The 18,236-nt window shown below is 33.7% G+C and overlaps 2 protein-coding genes across 6 annotated transcripts in view; one reads left to right on the forward strand and one right to left on the reverse strand.

Annotated features, from left to right (window-relative positions):
* The window catches only part of TRAPPC13 (trafficking protein particle complex subunit 13), a 46,290-nt gene extending 32,293 nt beyond the window's left edge, over positions 1-13,997 (forward strand). Inside the window, exons 8-13 of one of the 4 annotated variants that reach the window (XM_033109921.1) lie at positions 2,759-2,776; positions 4,988-5,121; positions 6,395-6,593; positions 7,860-7,960; positions 10,179-10,329; positions 10,455-13,997. In XM_033109921.1, the coding sequence (XP_032965812.1) occupies positions 2,759-2,776; positions 4,988-5,121; positions 6,395-6,593; positions 7,860-7,960; positions 10,179-10,329; positions 10,455-10,562 (711 nt within the window). In that variant the 3' untranslated portion in view covers positions 10,563-13,997. The remainder of the gene's footprint in view (positions 1-2,758; positions 2,777-4,987; positions 5,122-6,394; positions 6,594-7,859; positions 7,961-10,178; positions 10,330-10,454) is intronic. The other 3 variants (XM_033109922.1, XM_033109923.1, XM_033109924.1) reach the window with 3 other exon arrangements.
* A 151-nt stretch (positions 13,998-14,148) lies between these two features.
* Positions 14,149-18,236, reverse strand: part of SGTB (small glutamine rich tetratricopeptide repeat co-chaperone beta) — a 32,978-nt gene continuing 28,890 nt past the window's right edge. Inside the window, exons 9-11 of one of the 2 annotated variants that reach the window (XM_033109925.1) lie at positions 16,479-16,516; positions 16,151-16,234; positions 14,149-15,019 (exon numbers count right to left, since the gene is read on the reverse strand). In XM_033109925.1, coding sequence (XP_032965816.1) covers positions 14,908-15,019; positions 16,151-16,234; positions 16,479-16,516 — 234 coding nt within the window. In that variant the 3' untranslated portion in view covers positions 14,149-14,907. The remainder of the gene's footprint in view (positions 15,020-16,150; positions 16,235-16,478; positions 16,517-18,236) is intronic. The other variant, XM_033109926.1, reaches the window with a different exon arrangement.

Below are 18,236 nucleotides of genomic sequence, written 5' to 3' on the forward strand. Positions count from 1 at the left end.
AGACATTTCTCTAAAGAGGACATGCAGAAGGGTAACAGACATATGAAAAAATGCTCAATCATTAGAGAAATGCAAATAAAAGCCACAATGAGATACCACCTCACTCCTGTCAGAAAGGCTATTATCAATAATTCAACAAACAGCAAGTGCTGGTGAGGATGTGGAGAAAAGAGAACCTTCATGCACTGCTGGTGGGATTGCAGATTGGTGCAGCCACTATGGAAAACAGTATGGAGGTACGTTAAAAAATTGAAAATGGAACTCTACCTACCTTATGATCCAGCAATTCTACTCCTGGGTATCTATCCAAAGAAATCCAAAACACTTAATTCGAAAAAATACACGCACCCCTATATTTATTGCAGCACTATTCACAATAGCCAAAACATGGAAACTACCGAAATGCCCATCGATAGATGATTGGATAAAGAAACTGTGGTACATTTATACAATGGAGTATTACTCAGACATAAAGAAGAATGAAATTTTACCATTTGCAACAATCTGGGTGGACCTAGAGAATATTATGCTGAAATAAATCAGTCGGAGAAAGACAAATACCGTATGATCTCACTTATACGTGGACTCTAAAGAACAGAATAAACGAACAAACAAAACAGAAATAGACTCAGAGATAATGGGGGATAAAAACTGATGGTTGCTAGGTGAGAGCAGGGACGGGGAAGAAGGTTAAAGGGATTAGAAAGCACAAATTAGTAGTCACAATATTGTCACGAGGATATGACATACAGTTTGAGGAATATAATCAATAATGTAGTAAAGATTATGTAGGGTGCCAGATGGGCACTGGACTTATTAGGGAGACCACTTCATAGACTGTGTAGATGCCTGACCACTGCACTGTACACCTGAAGCTAAAGTTGAATAATATTGTATGTCAACTATAATTAAATATATATGTATACACAGAATCACGGAATATGGAGTACAGCATAGGGAATAGAGTCGATGGAATTGTAACAGCTATATACAATGCCAGACAGGTAGTAGATGGGGGGGCGGGGTTATCACTATGTGAGGGGTGTAACTGTCTAACTATTACATTGCTCTGTACACCCAAAACTAATAAAAAATAAAATTAAAAAAAAAAGAAAAATGAGAAATAAACAGGGCTTTAGGTGGGTCTTTTTTTCTGTAATTGGCTCTTAGGAAAGCACATATTAAGCTATTTTAGGTTTTCTGTGTTGAAAATGTGTTGGTACATTAAGATACTTGACAAGTGGTTTTGTAACAATAATATTTAGAGTGATTTACAAATAGTTTTTTAAATTGCTCTAATAATTATTCCATGAGTAATATAAAAGTGACATATTCCCCCAAAAGAAAGAAAAACCCCACAATTTCATCACACAAAAAAGTAATTGATTTTTTTATTAATCCATATTCTCAGTCTTTACTCATTTATGTATAATGTTTTTATAATCATAGCAACAATTTTGGCTGCCTTTTTCAGTTAACATTATATATAGACATAATCTTTAAATTTTGCTAACAAACTTCAGCAATAAAAATTCTAGTGAAATTCTAATCTTTTGAAAATAGACAACTCTTTAAAAACCAGGAGTAAACAAGGAGGATTTAGGGTCTCTCTAAGATACTCAGTAATACCTGTTAGGCAAACAAATACTGTTCAGCCTGTAGCTTGAGGCAGATTCTAAGGACCCCAAGTAGGAAATTCAGGGAAATGATAGGAGTTAATAAACTACTCTTATATTAGTAGGTGATGGTTATTGCTCCATGCCATAATCCTTATGCAACAACTATAATTAGCCCTACGTTTGTCGGGAACATTTTTTATGCTGTTTCTAAGAATTCTAATAATATGTGAATCACCTAAAAGAAAATAAGTTTTGAGAAACTTTGTTGTAGTCTTCTAAAATAGGAAAGGCTTGCAAGAAGATCGGTGACATTAGAAGCTAGGATTCAAACATTTGGTCACCTGCTGGGTACAGAGCTCCATGCCAGGTACGGAAGAGGAATATATAAGCTGAACATCTGCCCAGTCCTCAAGTGACTTAGATCTAGTGGAAGAGACTGGTATGACGTAACTACAATATAAGCAGCCCTCCCCCAATTGATCGTAAAGTGTACTAATACTCTGAGAACATACAGAGGTGAAATATGATTTCCAGCTGTGTGTCTCACAAAAGAAGGACATTTGAGATGATACTTGATAAATAGGTAGCTTTAGAAATATATATGAAAAAGAAAAAGACTAACTATGAAATCTATTAACAAGAAGAGAATAAATGCTAAATTTAGTCTGAAGTGGTCTAGCCCAGCATTCCCTGAATTATGATCCATAGAACCCTAATCACCCAAGATGCTCCTTGGAAAAAGGATTCCATTGTTAGATAAATTTAAGAGAAGCTCTACAGGATAGTATATATCAATCTTAGGTAATCTATGAAGAATTACAATGTAAGTAAAGAATTTATAGAACCAGCAAGGCATGAAGTATACCTCTCTCCCCCAAGATGCCTTTGAATATTTGCTTCTGTTTAAGTATTCACCTATAGTGTTCTTCTCTATTCATTTAACCTTCGCAGTTTCACCTTTTTAGAAAAATGATTTGTCGTATTTCTTTATGTTGCTTTCTGTTTACTTTCGTTTTACTAATGCTGTCTTATTTAGTAAATTTAAAAAAATGCAGAAATGCATTTTATTTTAAAGTTATTCTTTTTCTTTAACATTTAATTCTGATTTTTCTAATTTTTCTTTTTTATTTTCCCATTAGAGTGACCTCAGTTCTGTGGTAATTTGATTTTTTATTATAAATTTATATGCTTACCTTACTCACCACTTTTTGATCTCTGCCTAATAAACCTCTCTTTACAAAACATAGTGGAAAAAGAAGTTAGTTGTGAATAAGACTTGTTTGACTTCAAAACAATGTATTGCTTTTTGTACTTTTTATATTGTCTAATTCTGTGAGAAAAAAAATGATCAGCGATTAAATTGTCATACAGAAACAATTATATTCTCACTTTTAGTGTTTTCCCCTAGGTGTTTTTTTAAAAGAGACATGTTAACCTTGTTTAAAATAACCTTGGGATTTTCACCATCATAGTATAAATTACTCTACTTCAATTCTCTGAATAAACTAGTTGAAATTTATTTTCAAATGCACAGTGGTTTTAGTTTTAAGCCTGGGTCAGGTAAAGATGGCCCTTTGACAACAATAAACACGAGAAAATCAAATTTGTCCAGGTTAGTTAAAATCATATTGTCAAATTTCTGTTTAAGCAGTATTTGCTTATGCAGTGTTACATTACATATATAATAACAACTGCCTTAGCACTGAATTCTTAAATTTTCAAATGTCTATTTTATACTAACTGTTCATACTAACTTAATTTTCCATTATGCTGCTTGTTTTTCTTTCATTTTATCTAAATTCTTCGTAAATTTATGCAGAAATTGAAATTTTAAAATTGAAATGTGGGTCTATGGTTATTTTTAAAGCAATGGATTGATGGGATATATGTAGGTTTTTGGGGTTTTTTTTTGAGAAAAAGTAACAGAAAAATGCTTTTAAATGGTATATTCTTTTAAACTGATAGATACATCATCGTAGTTTTGTTTTTATTTGAACACATGTGCTGAGGACTGAAGAATCTATTTTATTTTAGATAATACCGTGTTTCCCCGAAAATAAGACCTAGCCGGACAGTCAGCTCTAAATGTGTCTTTTGGAGCAAAAATTAATATAAGACCCGCTATTATATTATATTGTATTATATTATATTTATTATATTATATTAGATCCTGTCTTATTAAAACCCGGTATTATATTGTATTGTATTGTATTATATTTATTATATTATATCAACCTCTGTCATATTCTATAAGACTGGGTCTTATATTAATTTTTGCTCCAAAAGATGCATTAGAGCTGATTGCCCAGCTAGATCTTATTTTCTGGGAAACAAGGTAATACAGTAGATTATATCTTCATCATTATATTTTTGCAAGTGATTTCCATTTCCCTGGATTTACTGTTAAAAACACTTTTAAGTGCCAAATTATTGGGTCATAGTTTATTTTGTTTTATTTCTATATGTATATATATTGCTATGAAACTTTTGAACAAATTAATTCTTGAATGTCTTTAGTATATCATTTTTTATATAGGTGGGTTTAAAAAACAAACCAAGTTGTTTTTTATCCTTCAATTACACACACAAAAATAATAATCAAATAGCATAAAAAGAAAGATGTTTAACATAATCGGAATAAAAAATTTTTATAGAAATATTTATTTAAATTATCCACTGACTAAACTACTACTGAATAGCGTCAATTTTCAAACCATCACTAAGGCTACAAAATAGCTTTTGTTTTATTTAAAAGTTCTAAGATTATCAGATGTAATTCACGTATTTTTTAGCTCTAAATATACGTTCAAAGTAAACCAAGAAACTACTAATGACCACTAACAATCAGTTTTAAAGTTAAATCCTATAAGATTATATACAATAGATAATTCACTGTACTACTGGTCCCTGTACTCTCTAAATTGAAGTAATAAGACAATTGAAGTTACATTATGCTCCAAAGTTATTGCGAAAACCTAATTATCTTAACATATTACTAAAATGATAGGTGCAGAAATATATTCATACTAAATTTCGTTTTAACATTTTAATGACTTACTAAAAGATTTAGGATCTTGTGAATGAAATTCCAGTTAAATAAATATTTTTAGATGTTAATACAAAAAGTATTATTGTTATCCCCTATCCATTGTTTGACAAGTTATCAGTTGACTAACACTTGACTTTGCCCCTGTTAATCACATTAGGATGAAGATTTCTTTTCTTGCATTGTGATAACTTTGATTTGCAGGCATGAACTAATCACATTTGTGGTTAATATTTTTTCTTTATATAGATCAGATGTTTTTGTTGAGGTTAATATTTTAAATACCGTCACACTTTGGTGGATATTTTTTTCATACCCTCAGACTGATGAAGTATTTCTGGAAGCCCAGATTCAGAATATTACAACCTCACCCATGTTTATGGAGAAAGTCTCGTTGGAGCCATCTATAATGTACAATGTAGCAGAATTAAATTCAGTCCACCAAGCTGGAGAATGGTAAATATGAGTTATGAAGTATTTGTTCTTGTTTTGAAAGGTATGAACTTTTCTAACATGTTACTCTTAGATGGTTTGTAGTTGTTTTTAAATTAACGATTTTATTGTTTTAGAAAACTTTTATGTTCATAGAAAAACTGATGCAAAAGAAGTTTCCATATGACTCCCTCCCCACTCACAGTATCGTATTATTTACATCTTGTTTTAATGTGGCACATTTGTTACAATTGGTGAGCCAATATTAATACTTATTATTAACTAAAATCCATAGTTTACATTAGGGTTCATTTTTTGTGTTGTACATTCTGTGGGTTTTGACAAACCTAATGACATGTATCCACCATTACTGTACATTTCAAAATAGTTTCACTGCCCTAAAAATCTCCTGTACTCTACCTATTCATAAAGATTAAAGGTCCTAGTTGTTTGCATTTTGTGTTTTACTATCTAAAGTACTGTTTTTTTAATTTTTCATAATAATTCAGTGAAATAAATATGGAACCTTTCATCTTTTCCTGCAAATGATAAAACTGAGGCATGGTGGGAAGGAATGATGGAGAAGTTAGAAAGGGTAAGGATAAGGGAGAATTTTAAGAAGAAATATTCTCCCAACATCAAAAGGAATGAGTGTAGAAATGCAGGATTTAATGTTTTGTGAAAATGAAATACATATGTCTTTATATAGGTAATTTAGAATAAGAATAAATAAATGTAGTGTTGACATTAATATGGATAAGAAGGTAATAGCTGGACAAAGTACCTGACTTTCTTAAAAATGAAAAGTTTACTTTTATGTTATTATGGTGGTTAGATACAGAAAAGTTTATAGCCTCCCTTACACCCACTGGGGAAAACAATTTTCCATTCTCTTCCTGAGAAGAGAATGATTTGGAAATGATTACTTAGTTTATAATGTTATGTTTCTTCTTATTCTTAACTATTTTCTTTGATAATTGTAGAGAAAATGGAAAGGATACTTAAAGTTCTAATTTCTGTTGGATGTTTTCAGTTAATTGATACATATTCAATATTTTAGGTAATATATTGCCTTCTATTATAAAGAACCTCAAGATTTTCCATATTAACTGAAAAAAATTAAAAATAAATCCTCTCAGTACAAGTCCTTTTCATTTGTGTTGAAATCACTGAGCTGTTCCGTTGTAGATCTTTGGATAGTAAATTATTCAGTTCCGTCAAAAGGAACAATTACAGCCATGGTTTTTCTTTTAAAAGATGCTAGAGAATTTTCTCCATCTCTGTTTCCACCTGTCAGTGTAACTACGTTTGGGTCAAGAACATATTTGCAACCAATGGATACACGCCAGTACTTGTACTGCCTAAAACCCAAAAAGGAGTTTGCAGAAAAAGCAGGCATCATTAAGGGAGTAACAGTAATCGGAAAATTGGATATAGTGTGGAAAACAAATCTAGGTGAAAGGGGACGATTACAGACCAGCCAACTTCAAAGAATGGTGAGTGGAAGAAACTTTGGTGGAAGTTTTGTTTGGGAGGTGGTAGGTAGTTAGAACAATTTAAATTTTCCTAGGTCTGCCACTAAAAATCAGAGCACTGTAAAGAGAATAAGAGATAAAAGACTAATAATTTCCCTGATCTCTAGGTAGAAAATTGGTATCGAGATTAATGAACAATGTGCAAATGTTAATTTCTACTTGATGCATAGTTTTTTACTTTCCCAAACAGGAATTAAAATACTGCTTATCAATCATTCCCTCCTATGGTATTTCACACTCACTATTCATCTGACTTCCACTATATTAAAGTTTTCTTTTTTGCAACGTCCCAAAAGTCTTTCTGCAGTCACCTACTCAATTCATACCTTTTTTTTAAAAGATGTTTAAAATCTGAATCATCTGAAACCTAGAAGATGAGTCCCACTAAAGTTACCTTGTAAGCGTTGGTTGGATATTTTACTTAATTTCTGCTCTGAATGCAGGGATAGCTGCCAGGCATCTTTTTCTTGTGCTTGTTAGACTATGCTATAGAATCCTCCTTTTGTGCTAAATGCTATCTGTTCTGATATATTCTAAAATTTACTTTTCTTTAACCGTTTGAGGTAACAATTTGAAAAAAAAAATGATTATCACTGGGCCTTTTTATTTTTCAATTACAGTTGACACACAATATTATATTAGTTTCAGGTGTACAACATAGTGATTATAGATAGACATTTACATAACTTATGAAGTGATCAACCCAGTAAGTCTACTATCACTGGGCCTATTTTTAAATGTAGCAATTAGCTGTCCTCCTGCCATGGCACGTTCCAAGCTTTGATGTTTTTGTGGTCCATCCCTGCCCATATGTCTGAAGAGACATGATTTTCTTCCTGGATCATTTCAAAGTGATCATCCCTTCTGTTCAGGCGGTAACCTTACCTATTGAGAGTTATGGATGTATAAGCAACAGTATCTTTGGAAAAAATCCCTTTAAGATTCAGACCTCCTGAAATTTCTTTATTGACTACCTATGAGACTCATTTTAACTCTAGTGAACAATGGAGTAATTATAGCAAAAACAGTCAGGGTCTATAGTGCTATTCCACAGATAATAACCGCAAAGGAAGTTAAAATGAAGAACAGTAGAATGACTGAAAAATATTTTCTCAGAACATCAGCTTGGACACCCAACAACTGTTGAGTGAATGTATTGATGTGGTACTGTCATTAAAATGGAAAGATTTCATAATAGATGTTAACCGTATTGTTTTTTTCTCTTAGGCTCCAGGTTATGGAGATGTTAGGTTATCTTTGGAGGCAATCCCAGATACCGTAAACCTAGAAGAACCTTTTCATATTACCTGTAAAATAACAAACTGCAGGTAATGCCAGTGTTTGTGGATGGATGTCCTTTCCTTCTCACTTACCTAAAAGAGAATTTTAAATTGCTGTCTCCTTTTAAGTTTCCTCTTGACATATAGCCTCTCTGATGTTGATGTTGAATACCGTGAAGTTCTTCATCTGGTAGCTGTATATTACATATTTTTGAGGTCCTACTATATTAAGCATTTTCTGTATTTGATTATGTTCATTCATCATATCCTATGAGGTAACTATTAAGTATTCACATTCTATGCAAGAGAAAGCTAACTCAAAGGTTGACTCAAGCTCAGAGAACTAGAAAAGATGGGGCCAGAATTTGAAACCAGATATATTTGACTTCAAAGTCCATATTCTTTTCATTGTTTACACTTCACTCAGACTTCAGATTACTAAAGCATGAATTAATAGATTCTTATGGAATAATACATTATAGATTTAATGTAATAGGTAGATTTTTCTGAGCCATGCTATACCTGAGCTGTATGTTTAGTATTAAGAAAGTAAAAATTGGTTATGAATTTAAGGGATAATCATAGATTGGAAAACAGAACTTTGATAATAAAGGGAGAGTATAATCTAGCTGTTGGGAAGCAAAGACCACAGCACTTTGAAGCCAAAAAAAAACCCTAGGATTAAATTCCAGCCCTATCACTTTTGCTACTCCTATTACTCCTTGTATGTACTATTAGTTGGGGCATTTTGATAATATTGCAGTGATGAATTCCAACCCTCACAGTCTGAATGTGTGCAATCCTTTTTAATTCCATATCCATTCCAGCCTTACAAAGAGGGGGATAGGAAATAGTCATCCTTCAAAATTACAAAATACCTGCTTCCTCTATGAAGCTACCTAGACCCTCCCAAGCAGTTAATCATCCCTTTCTCTACCATAACAAATTTTAATATCATTCTTAATGACATTCATATATTGCTACAGTTATTAGTCTCTTCCTACTAGACTGAATTTTTCAAGAGAAGGGATCCTGTCTTACCCTGCACTGCCACATCATAGGAGCTCAGTGAACACCACACACAGGGTAAAGATCCTGTGTGCTTTTGGATTTTTTGAGGTTTTTGAGGTATAGCAAATCAGTTATTGACCAAAAGACAAAGTGCTGTAAAAAATAAATTCAGTTTCTTTCAGTGTTCATTTTAACTTTGTGATTCAAATAGTTTTTTCTAATTTTCTAAAACTATTAAAATAAGTTTTTTCTAAAAAGCACTTGTTTCTTAGATCGTCAGTTTCCTCATCTATAAAAATGGGATTTAGCCTGCCCCCAACACACACGCGTGCGTGCGCACACACACACGCACACACACACAGACACACATACACACGTACAATATACTTACAGGATTTTTGTGAAATTTAATGAGAAAATTCATGTAATTCATCTAACCTGGTCTGTGCCACATAGTGGCTATTTAAAATGTTTGTTGGGGAGACAGAGGCATATAAAAGCTAAATATCATTAAATCATTATGTCCAAAAATCAATAAATTAACATTTAAAATTTAAGTATTTTAAAATATGAAGCCATCTATGAGGGGGAGAAAAGCTAAAAGAGTTGAAAGTAGTCATGAATGGTGGTAGAGTAAGAAACTTTTTTATCATGAGCCTTTTGTTTTTTTTAATTAAAAAGCTACTTTCATTAACAGTTTTTTTTTTTAACATGTTTAAGCCAAACTGGTGATATTAATTATAAGCAGAAGCAGGCTTTTCATGGTAAAGTGAACAAAACCGAATAATATTGTTGTCAGTCACTTTTTATGTTATCTGCATGGTAAAGAAACATAAACAGCAGAAGCACTGGACCAGACTCAGTGTTATCTCTTTCTTTCCTGTGGAGTACCTACAGAAATCGGAAGGATGCATAGCAATGAGATAGACACAGGTATCTGAAAGTCTCCCAGAGAAATGGCAACACTGTTAACAGATCAGCAGCAGGGAGCCGGTATTCAGTAAGGAACCAGAAGGCCAACATCCAGACAGACAGATTAGTCTCAGTGCCACTTTCCATCCTAGAAGATGCCATCTCCTTTCATTTTCCTGATTCTTTTTCTTAAGTGAAATAAAAATGATGTATTTTCATTTCTGTTTCTGGCTTTTATTGTCCCAGACACCCAGAAAACAAATTTGCTGACAGTAGTGGAAGAATATCGCGTACTTCTTTGTGAAAGGAACAAGATTTATTCCTATTTTTCTGATTCCTCCAGCAGTGAAAGGACTATGGATCTGGTTTTGGAAATGTGCAATACCAATTCTATCCACTGGTGCGGCATTTCAGGAAGACAGCTTGGAAAGTTACATCCAAGTTCTTCTCTCTGCCTTGCCCTTACTCTACTGTCTTCAGTACAGGGACTGCAAGTATGCTCTTTTTTCAATAATTTCAATAGTCGGGGGCCATTAACCCATAGTCATATACTATATCCATATTTTCTCTAGTAATTACCAATGAATGAAAACTTAGGCCTGTATCTTTCTCTCAATAGAGCATCTCCGGCTTAAGACTAACAGACACGTTTTTAAAGAGAACATATGAATATGATGACATCGCACAAGTCTGTGTGGTATCTTCGGCCATTAAAGTGGAAAGCTGAAGAAAATTTCCAGTGTTAACGCTTTTCATTGAGTTTCAACAGAACTTTCTGTATTTTTGTCACCTTTGTAAAATGATCAACAGAAAAAATAAGTACATATTATTTAAATTTCTTTCCTTTACAACAGTTAAAGTACTAAGTATTTGTTTTCAAAAAAAACGCATCTACTGATTTTATCCTGTAAGTTATATGCTAAATTAACATTTGTACATTTTCTACACAACGTCTATTTGATTTCATTTTAGAAGACTATAGGACTTTGTTCTCCAAAAGCTCTGTATTTGAGGCCATGTGTCCCTGGGACAAGGATTAGGAAAATTTTTAGGTCAAGAGTCGGATACTAAATATTTTAGGCTTTGCAGGCCATGTGGTTTCTGTTGAAAGTACCCCACTGCTTTTGTAGTATGTGAGTGTATTCAGTAGGCAACAGGAACACGGTGATGTTTACAAAACTGGGCAGCTGGCCTGCAGGCCATAGTTGCCGGCCTCGATTTGGAAGATACAGTTATTTCTTCATACTTCAGAATTTGTGTAATATTTTATTTAGAAATATTTCATTTAACCCCCGTGTTTACAGAAAATGTTTAAAACAACAGGGATAGCCCTCATGTAACCTTACATTTGCTAACACTATGAATTTGTCTAGTTGTTTTCAAAATTATTGTATTGGTATGTATCTGTGTTTGTGTATACATACAAACACACACATCTAAGTTTCAGTTACAGCAGATCAGAATTGGTTTTATTTCTTAGATTGTTAATTACTCTGTTAACTTTTAATTAAGAAGCCTGATAATTTTTAAGTCCAAAAGTCCTGTTTTTATTCCCATTAAAAAATAAGCCACTTATTTTCATAGGCATATTTAAAGGATTTCCAGCTTCTGATATTTGATTTTGAATTCTAAATTATGTAATATTATTAAACTTTGTATTTCTGCATGTAATTACACTAATTTACTTATGCCATGAACAAAACAATGAAAAGTTAAGATTCTAAACAACTTTGCAACATGAATGTACTAAAAGTTTCAATATTTTGTCAGGAAAACAAAAGGTAATGCTGTTAAATAAAAACTTATTTTGGTAAATTGCAGTTCAAGAATGTATATATAATTGCTTAAATGTAAGAGTACATTAAGTCAAATAGAAAAATTGGTTTTCCTTAAATGCATAATTATCGATTGCCATGACAAATTGGTCCAAAGTGAAAGTTATATTTGGAGTGAGATTTACCCCTTAAATTGGAATGATAATGAAATGTCTGTGCAAAATAAAGTACAAGAAGTGTAAAATGTCTGTCTTCCAAAATGAGTAAAATTAAGTGACGAATAAGATTTTATAGCCATTTCACTGGGTGTTTTGATTGTTTGTTAAGCATCTTTTCATGACTGAGCCTTCTATTTTACTCTGTTTCAAATTTTAAAAGTAACATATATAATGGTCACTTGAAATGTGCTATATAATTTGACTTAATTACAAAGTCTATAAGCAATAACCTAGACATATATTGTTCATTCTTTAAGTAAAGGTTAAATAATGTCATCTTAGAAAGGACCTGTTTAAACCATATTATAAAAATTAGATAAACAATTTGGTATATTAAATGAAAATGTAATTTGAATAAAAAGGACATTTTAAGTTTAACAGCATGGTAACAGCTACAGCTACTACAATGTAATGTGGTTAATGGAAGTTAATCATTCCTAAGTAGACTGTATATAAAGATTTACCTCAATGCTCTCTTGTTCTAGATAAGCAAAGAATGCTATTGGGGGCATTCCTTAAAATTTTAAGAGTAGCTAGCAAATCCAACTACACAAAACTTTTTTGAAATGCAGTGATTCCAACGTGATGAAGGTACTTGAAAAGCAAAACTGGCTTGAATTCAATGGAAATCCAGGTAAGTGGAAGATATCATCTAGAATGAATTTGTTATAGGTGGTATATTAGCAAAAAAACTAAACTGGAATGGAAAAAAGGAAGAAATACACCAATTCCCATTACTTCTTAAAAAAAAGAATGACTACCTTCACAACAGATACTAGCAAATCAAGACATTGTTTCAAAGTGTTTTTTCATATAATGTCTTTGTCTGATTTTGGTATTAGAGTAATAGGTATATAAAATGAGTTTGGAAATGTTTCTTCCTCTTCTATTTTCTGGAAGAGATTGTATAGAGTTGATATTATTTTACCTTAAGTGTTTGGCAGAATTTCCCATTGAAATCATCTGGGGTTATTGTAGTTTTCTTTTCTGGAAGATACCTATTTCTTCCGTGAGATTTATTTTGTCTAAGTTGTTAAATATATGGACCTAGAGTTCATTGTGTTATTTTCTAATGATCCTTTTAATGTCTACAGGATATCTGCAGTAATATCTCCTTTCACTTCTGATACTGTTGATTTGTATTTTCTCTATTTTCCTAGTCAGTAAGCTGGAGGCTTAACCAATTTTATCAATCTGAAAGCATTTTTAATGCACTCAAGATGGTTATACTAGAAACTTATACTTACTGAACACTGAGTAAGAGTGACTAATTCTTAATTAAGGATCAACTTTGCTTTTTTTTCATCAGTCATCACTTTCATTTAGTACTTATTTTGTGTAACACTTGAACACTAGAAGCTGAATTTAACTTATGAAAAATTAAGTTAATTTAGATGGAATATAGGACATTTAATTCAGAGGGCCTAAGACTCAAGTCCTGTTCTTCTCTGGCCAAAACTGTGTGTTTGTGTAGGTCTTCATTGTAGCCTGAACTCAGGGGGATTAGGTATTTGCTGGTCTCACTGAGGAGAAATTTCTAACCTAGTGCTGCTCTAATTTAGAGTCTTTGGATCTATATCAGAACCACCTGGTGTAACTGTTTAAAATGGTGATTTATTATTATAGGACCTACTTCATAAAAATTGAAAGTGTGGTCCTGCATCTGCATTTTTAACAAATACCCTGGTGATGATTCTTACAGTGAAATTATAGAACCACTGGTCTAATCTCACAAAGGAAAAGAAAGGAAACATTGGTTTTTAAACTTCAAGATAATAAGTAGTCTTTTGAGAATAGTTAGAGTAAGGCCCTGATCATCAGCATTACTTTATTTTTGTTTTTTCTCAAGCACTTGTGAAATCATGACAGGTCTGCCCAACTTAACCAATTTCATAATTAACAAACAAAAGAAATTCCAGTTGGAATTAGAACAGTCTCACCCATCACTAGTTAGAGCCATGTCATTAATACCTAACAATGCCATTTCTCTCCACAAACTGATATGTATTCTAATTGCAGTACATTTTAAGCCCCCTATTATGTTTAAGTTGCATCAAATTAAGGTGAAGCATAAAACCAACATGCCAAACCAAATCATAACAGAGGATTACATGAACAAGCATTGTTAGTGATAGATGCTTTTTGTTATCCATCAAATAATTACTGTTTTAAAAAAAACAAAACGATGTTTATGGGCACATAACTAAACACCACTTAGAAAATCCTTAAGGGCCGAGTCATTGGCTTATTTAAATGTAGGTATATTTGAGAGTTTCGATGGTAAGGTCACCACTGAGGAAATTGTGCTAGTTAAACTGAATAGTTATACAACTGACCTAACCAGTACCATTAAGGATTCCTAAATGTATTTTATTATGTACTTAGCATAACTGGCCATGCTAATGGTACCAATAGAAAACTGCAGGCAAGGTTAGTTAAGAACTATGTAGAAAACCTGAGCATCCTACCTACCTTCACTTTTTTATACATTCACAGCATCTATTTTTTCTTTTCAAAACAACAGCCCTTCCACTAAATGCTGCTTTCCACCAGCTCCCAGGATTCCCTGTTACCCATCAGAACAAGTAGCATTAAAGACAGTCCTGCCCCTAGGCTATGTATTCGTGACTGACATCCTTATCAAAGCTAAACCTAGGTAACATTTCTTCTCTCCAGACATGCTGCTCAGTGGCGAGTACACTTCTAACCCAGCAGAGAAACCTTTCCACTTAGTCATCTCCCCTTTCAAAAAAGTTTGCTTAAGGGAATTTGGAGCTAGAGAATTCACCAATAAAAGAGCCTTACTGTTCAATCGATACACTGTTATTAAGTCTAATGTACAAATACGATGATGAAGATTTGAAAATGGTACGCTGTCCAGTGCTGTACTGCCACTTAACAGGGCTACTGATGATTCGTTTACAAAGAAGTCATGTTATGTTCAAGTCTGTTAGTGATAAACCTACTGTCTAGACAGATTTATTCCTCAGGGTTTTTGTTTTTGGTTTTTGGCCAGTATGTACAGCAAACACTTCAGAGCCATAACCATTTGCACTCTGGGCTGGGGTCCCTGGCCAAGTCAGGAATGGTCTTCAGTGCTGCTGCTGAAGGATCTGCTCCGGATGTGATTTCTCAGCTGTTCTATAAGTTCAGGATTCTGTTGCTGTATCTGCTGAGCAAACTGCTGTCCCCTGTAAGTAAAGAGGCAAAGTGGTATGAATGAGGGGATTTCCAGTCTCACAATACTGGTGCAGAAAGAACTGCAAAGGATGTGGGTACCACCCAAAGAGAACTTTTTCTATAAAAACAAGTTTTAGAATCACAGCTTTAGTATCTGCAAGTTTATCAATGCCTCCAGATGGCATTATTATAGGGCATTGCTTTTTATAAGAAACGAAACACCCAAGCTAAAAAATGAGTTCCTGAGTTGGGTGAAATTCATCCTATCTGGTGCTTAACCACAAATAAGCAGAGGGCTAAAATGTACACGCTTTTATTGTATGTGCTCAAACATAAAGCAAGGTATTTGCTCTTTTAGTCAAGTCTTAATTTTTTTCATATGACAGGTGTCACACTCTTTTTGGGATGTGCAGAGAAGTCACTGAATAGAACTGATTTTTAGAAAGGCAAAAAATTTAATACAAATTCCTGAAGTGTGACCCTCAATTGCAAGTGTTAGACATCACTATAATCATGCCACTTAAAGATCACTCTAAAAATGCAATATTGCAAATGGTGTTACGTGGTCATGATCACAAACATTAAATGGTACTTGTGGCTTTGTATAAAATTTTCAGTGACAGCATCACACACAGATTCAAAAAGCAGAGTACAGTATCTTAAGCAACATGGATGGAAGTGAAGGTAATGAGAAGATAGATGCAAGGAGTCCACACTGAAAATCTTTGAATATATTAGGTTGGTGCAAAAGTAATTGCGGTTTAAAAGGTTAAAAATAACTGCAAAACCCAGAATTACTTTTTTGTAAGTCTCCTAAATTGAACATCAATATATGCAATATGTGATTTTTAAATATATAGGTGGACCTAAATGAAAGTATATGTTAAGCAGCTATTTGACTTTCAACTTCATCCTTGAGTAGCTATTCAAATCTGCCAGAAAACTTTTTCTTGGATCCAGATCTTCTATATTCCTGCCCTTCAGTCTGAAAATTCCAACTTACCAACTTTTTAGATTTAATAACTAGTGAGGCCACAGATACTAACAGTAAAAGATAAAAGTTAAAAAAGAAAGCCCTGGTCCCTTCATAGACAAAATGTAAAACATACGTTTTTACTATTTCTGTTTTAAGTAACACTTACGCTTGGATGAGGCTGGACAGGTCAGTTAGGCCCCCAACTCCAGCAGCAGGTCCCCCAATGGCATTTGTCATCATTCCTGACATTCTAGAGTAGGCAAGAGATTGGCATACACTCTTTACAGGTGAGATAGTGGCCAAGAACAAGTCACTTAAATATACGTACATTGTGTAGGAAGTTAGGCCAACTGTGTGTGGCTGTAAGTTCCAATTGACTGGCACACAGGGCAGTTTTATCATTTTGGAGCTGATGTCATTTTGGAGCTGATGTGCTCAAATTAGGATCTCGCCAAGTGGAAGGGGGAAAGTGTACTTTCTTTGTACATACTTACAGCTGTTGAACTTGAGGGTTCTGCATTAAACTTGCTGCCTGGAATAGAAAAACAGCATTTCTCGTTAAAGGTAGTTAATATTTAGGGAACTTTAACAAAGATTTTTAAGAAACCAAACAGAGGAATGAAAGCTAAACCATGAATGTACTAAGATTTTGTAGAGTTTTAGTGTGCTATACAAAATGAATGGGTAATATAAAAAAGGTACTAGAAAAAAATGGCATTTAAAATACGTTGCAAGGATAGAGAGATTACACAACACTATAAGGATATTGGCAGCAGTATACTTATTATTACTGATCAGATCAATAAAGTCAGAAGGAGAAAGAAACTTTAAAGGTATAGTTAAAGAATCTCCTACACTTGAGAGGGTCCACTTCAAAAGAGTACTCTTAAGACCTTGTTCCCTGGGGCATAACAGTTTCAATCCTTCCCATCCTCAAGTAGGAGGGGAACTGTTCATACACATACACTTTTGAAACGTTCCATTTTGAAAGCATAAATAATTTTTTCTTGCCTCAAATTGACAATATTCACGTAAAATTTAATTTTAGTCTAATCTTTATAGACAGTAGTAACTCCAACAGCTGTCTCCAAAACTCCTCCTTTAATCTCTATCAAACTGACCCATTTGAAGAGTCACACAATGTTTTTAACCCACACCTCACTTCAGTACTTGGCATCTTGAGGGCTAAGCCAAATCGGAAACCAAAAGAAACCCATTTTCACGTCCTGCTGCAATAGCACAACCTGAGGCCTAGAATTGGGCAACAATGTTGAAAAGACAAAACCTCAGAGAGACACATCAGTTGTATTTAGGTAGTAAGACCCACTTAAATTTGGTTGGCCTCAATCCTGAGACACAAAGAGAGTTACCAATTACTTGCAAGTTAGTCGAACATTATTTCCCTGGTAATAAAAGCAAGAGATGGCTTTCCACATACCTCATGTAGAGTCAGTGATTCAAAAATTAACTATTGTCTACAAAGACTTCAACTAACAATTTTAAACTACCAACTGCTACAAACCTAGCAAATGTTCAAAATACTTTTTTATTTCACTAGGAATGAGCCATCTGTACACTTCATCTCAACTGAAGATTTAGTGGATGCAAGACATTTTTTTATGGAAACAAAGATGAGTAAGAAGTGGGGCTGCTTTCCAAGGGTGCAGCATCTGGTACAATAGTTCTCAGCAAGAGGTATACAGTCACCCAAGGAGCTTTATCTGCCCAGGTAACTGTGCCACTAAACCAGAGTTCCCACATATCGGACGAGAGCATGCGTGTTTTCAAAAAAAACTATAATTGATTTTGTTGGTTTGAAGGATAGGGTACATATAAATGAGAATTACATTAAAAGTTCAAATAAACTCTTAAGATAGAAAAGAAGCAGATAATGCTGACAGGAGAGCTTGGGAACCACAATAGCCAAGATCCTCAGACCCCAATTATGAGATATTTTTCTAGGGCTATTTTCATGTGAGAGAATGGTTTTTAACCTTTTGTAGACATGCAGACCCCTATGCCAACCTGACAAAAAATTAGTTCTCTCCCTAGAAAAATGCACAGATCCACAGGTACAAAAATGTTTATATACAATTTCAGGGAATCCACGGGCTTCCTGAGGTCTATCCATGGCTTTCTCATAAACAGGTACACGGGCAGGTGAACAACCTCAGCCGCAGCATTACATCACCACTCTGTTATGTTACCACCACCATCACAAAGGCTCCCTTACTTATTTCTAAAAAGTTTTG

The sequence above is a fragment of the Rhinolophus ferrumequinum genome, chromosome 7 (assembly GCF_004115265.2).
Source record: "Rhinolophus ferrumequinum isolate MPI-CBG mRhiFer1 chromosome 7, mRhiFer1_v1.p, whole genome shotgun sequence".
NCBI classification, from domain to species: Eukaryota; Metazoa; Chordata; class Mammalia; order Chiroptera; family Rhinolophidae; genus Rhinolophus; species Rhinolophus ferrumequinum.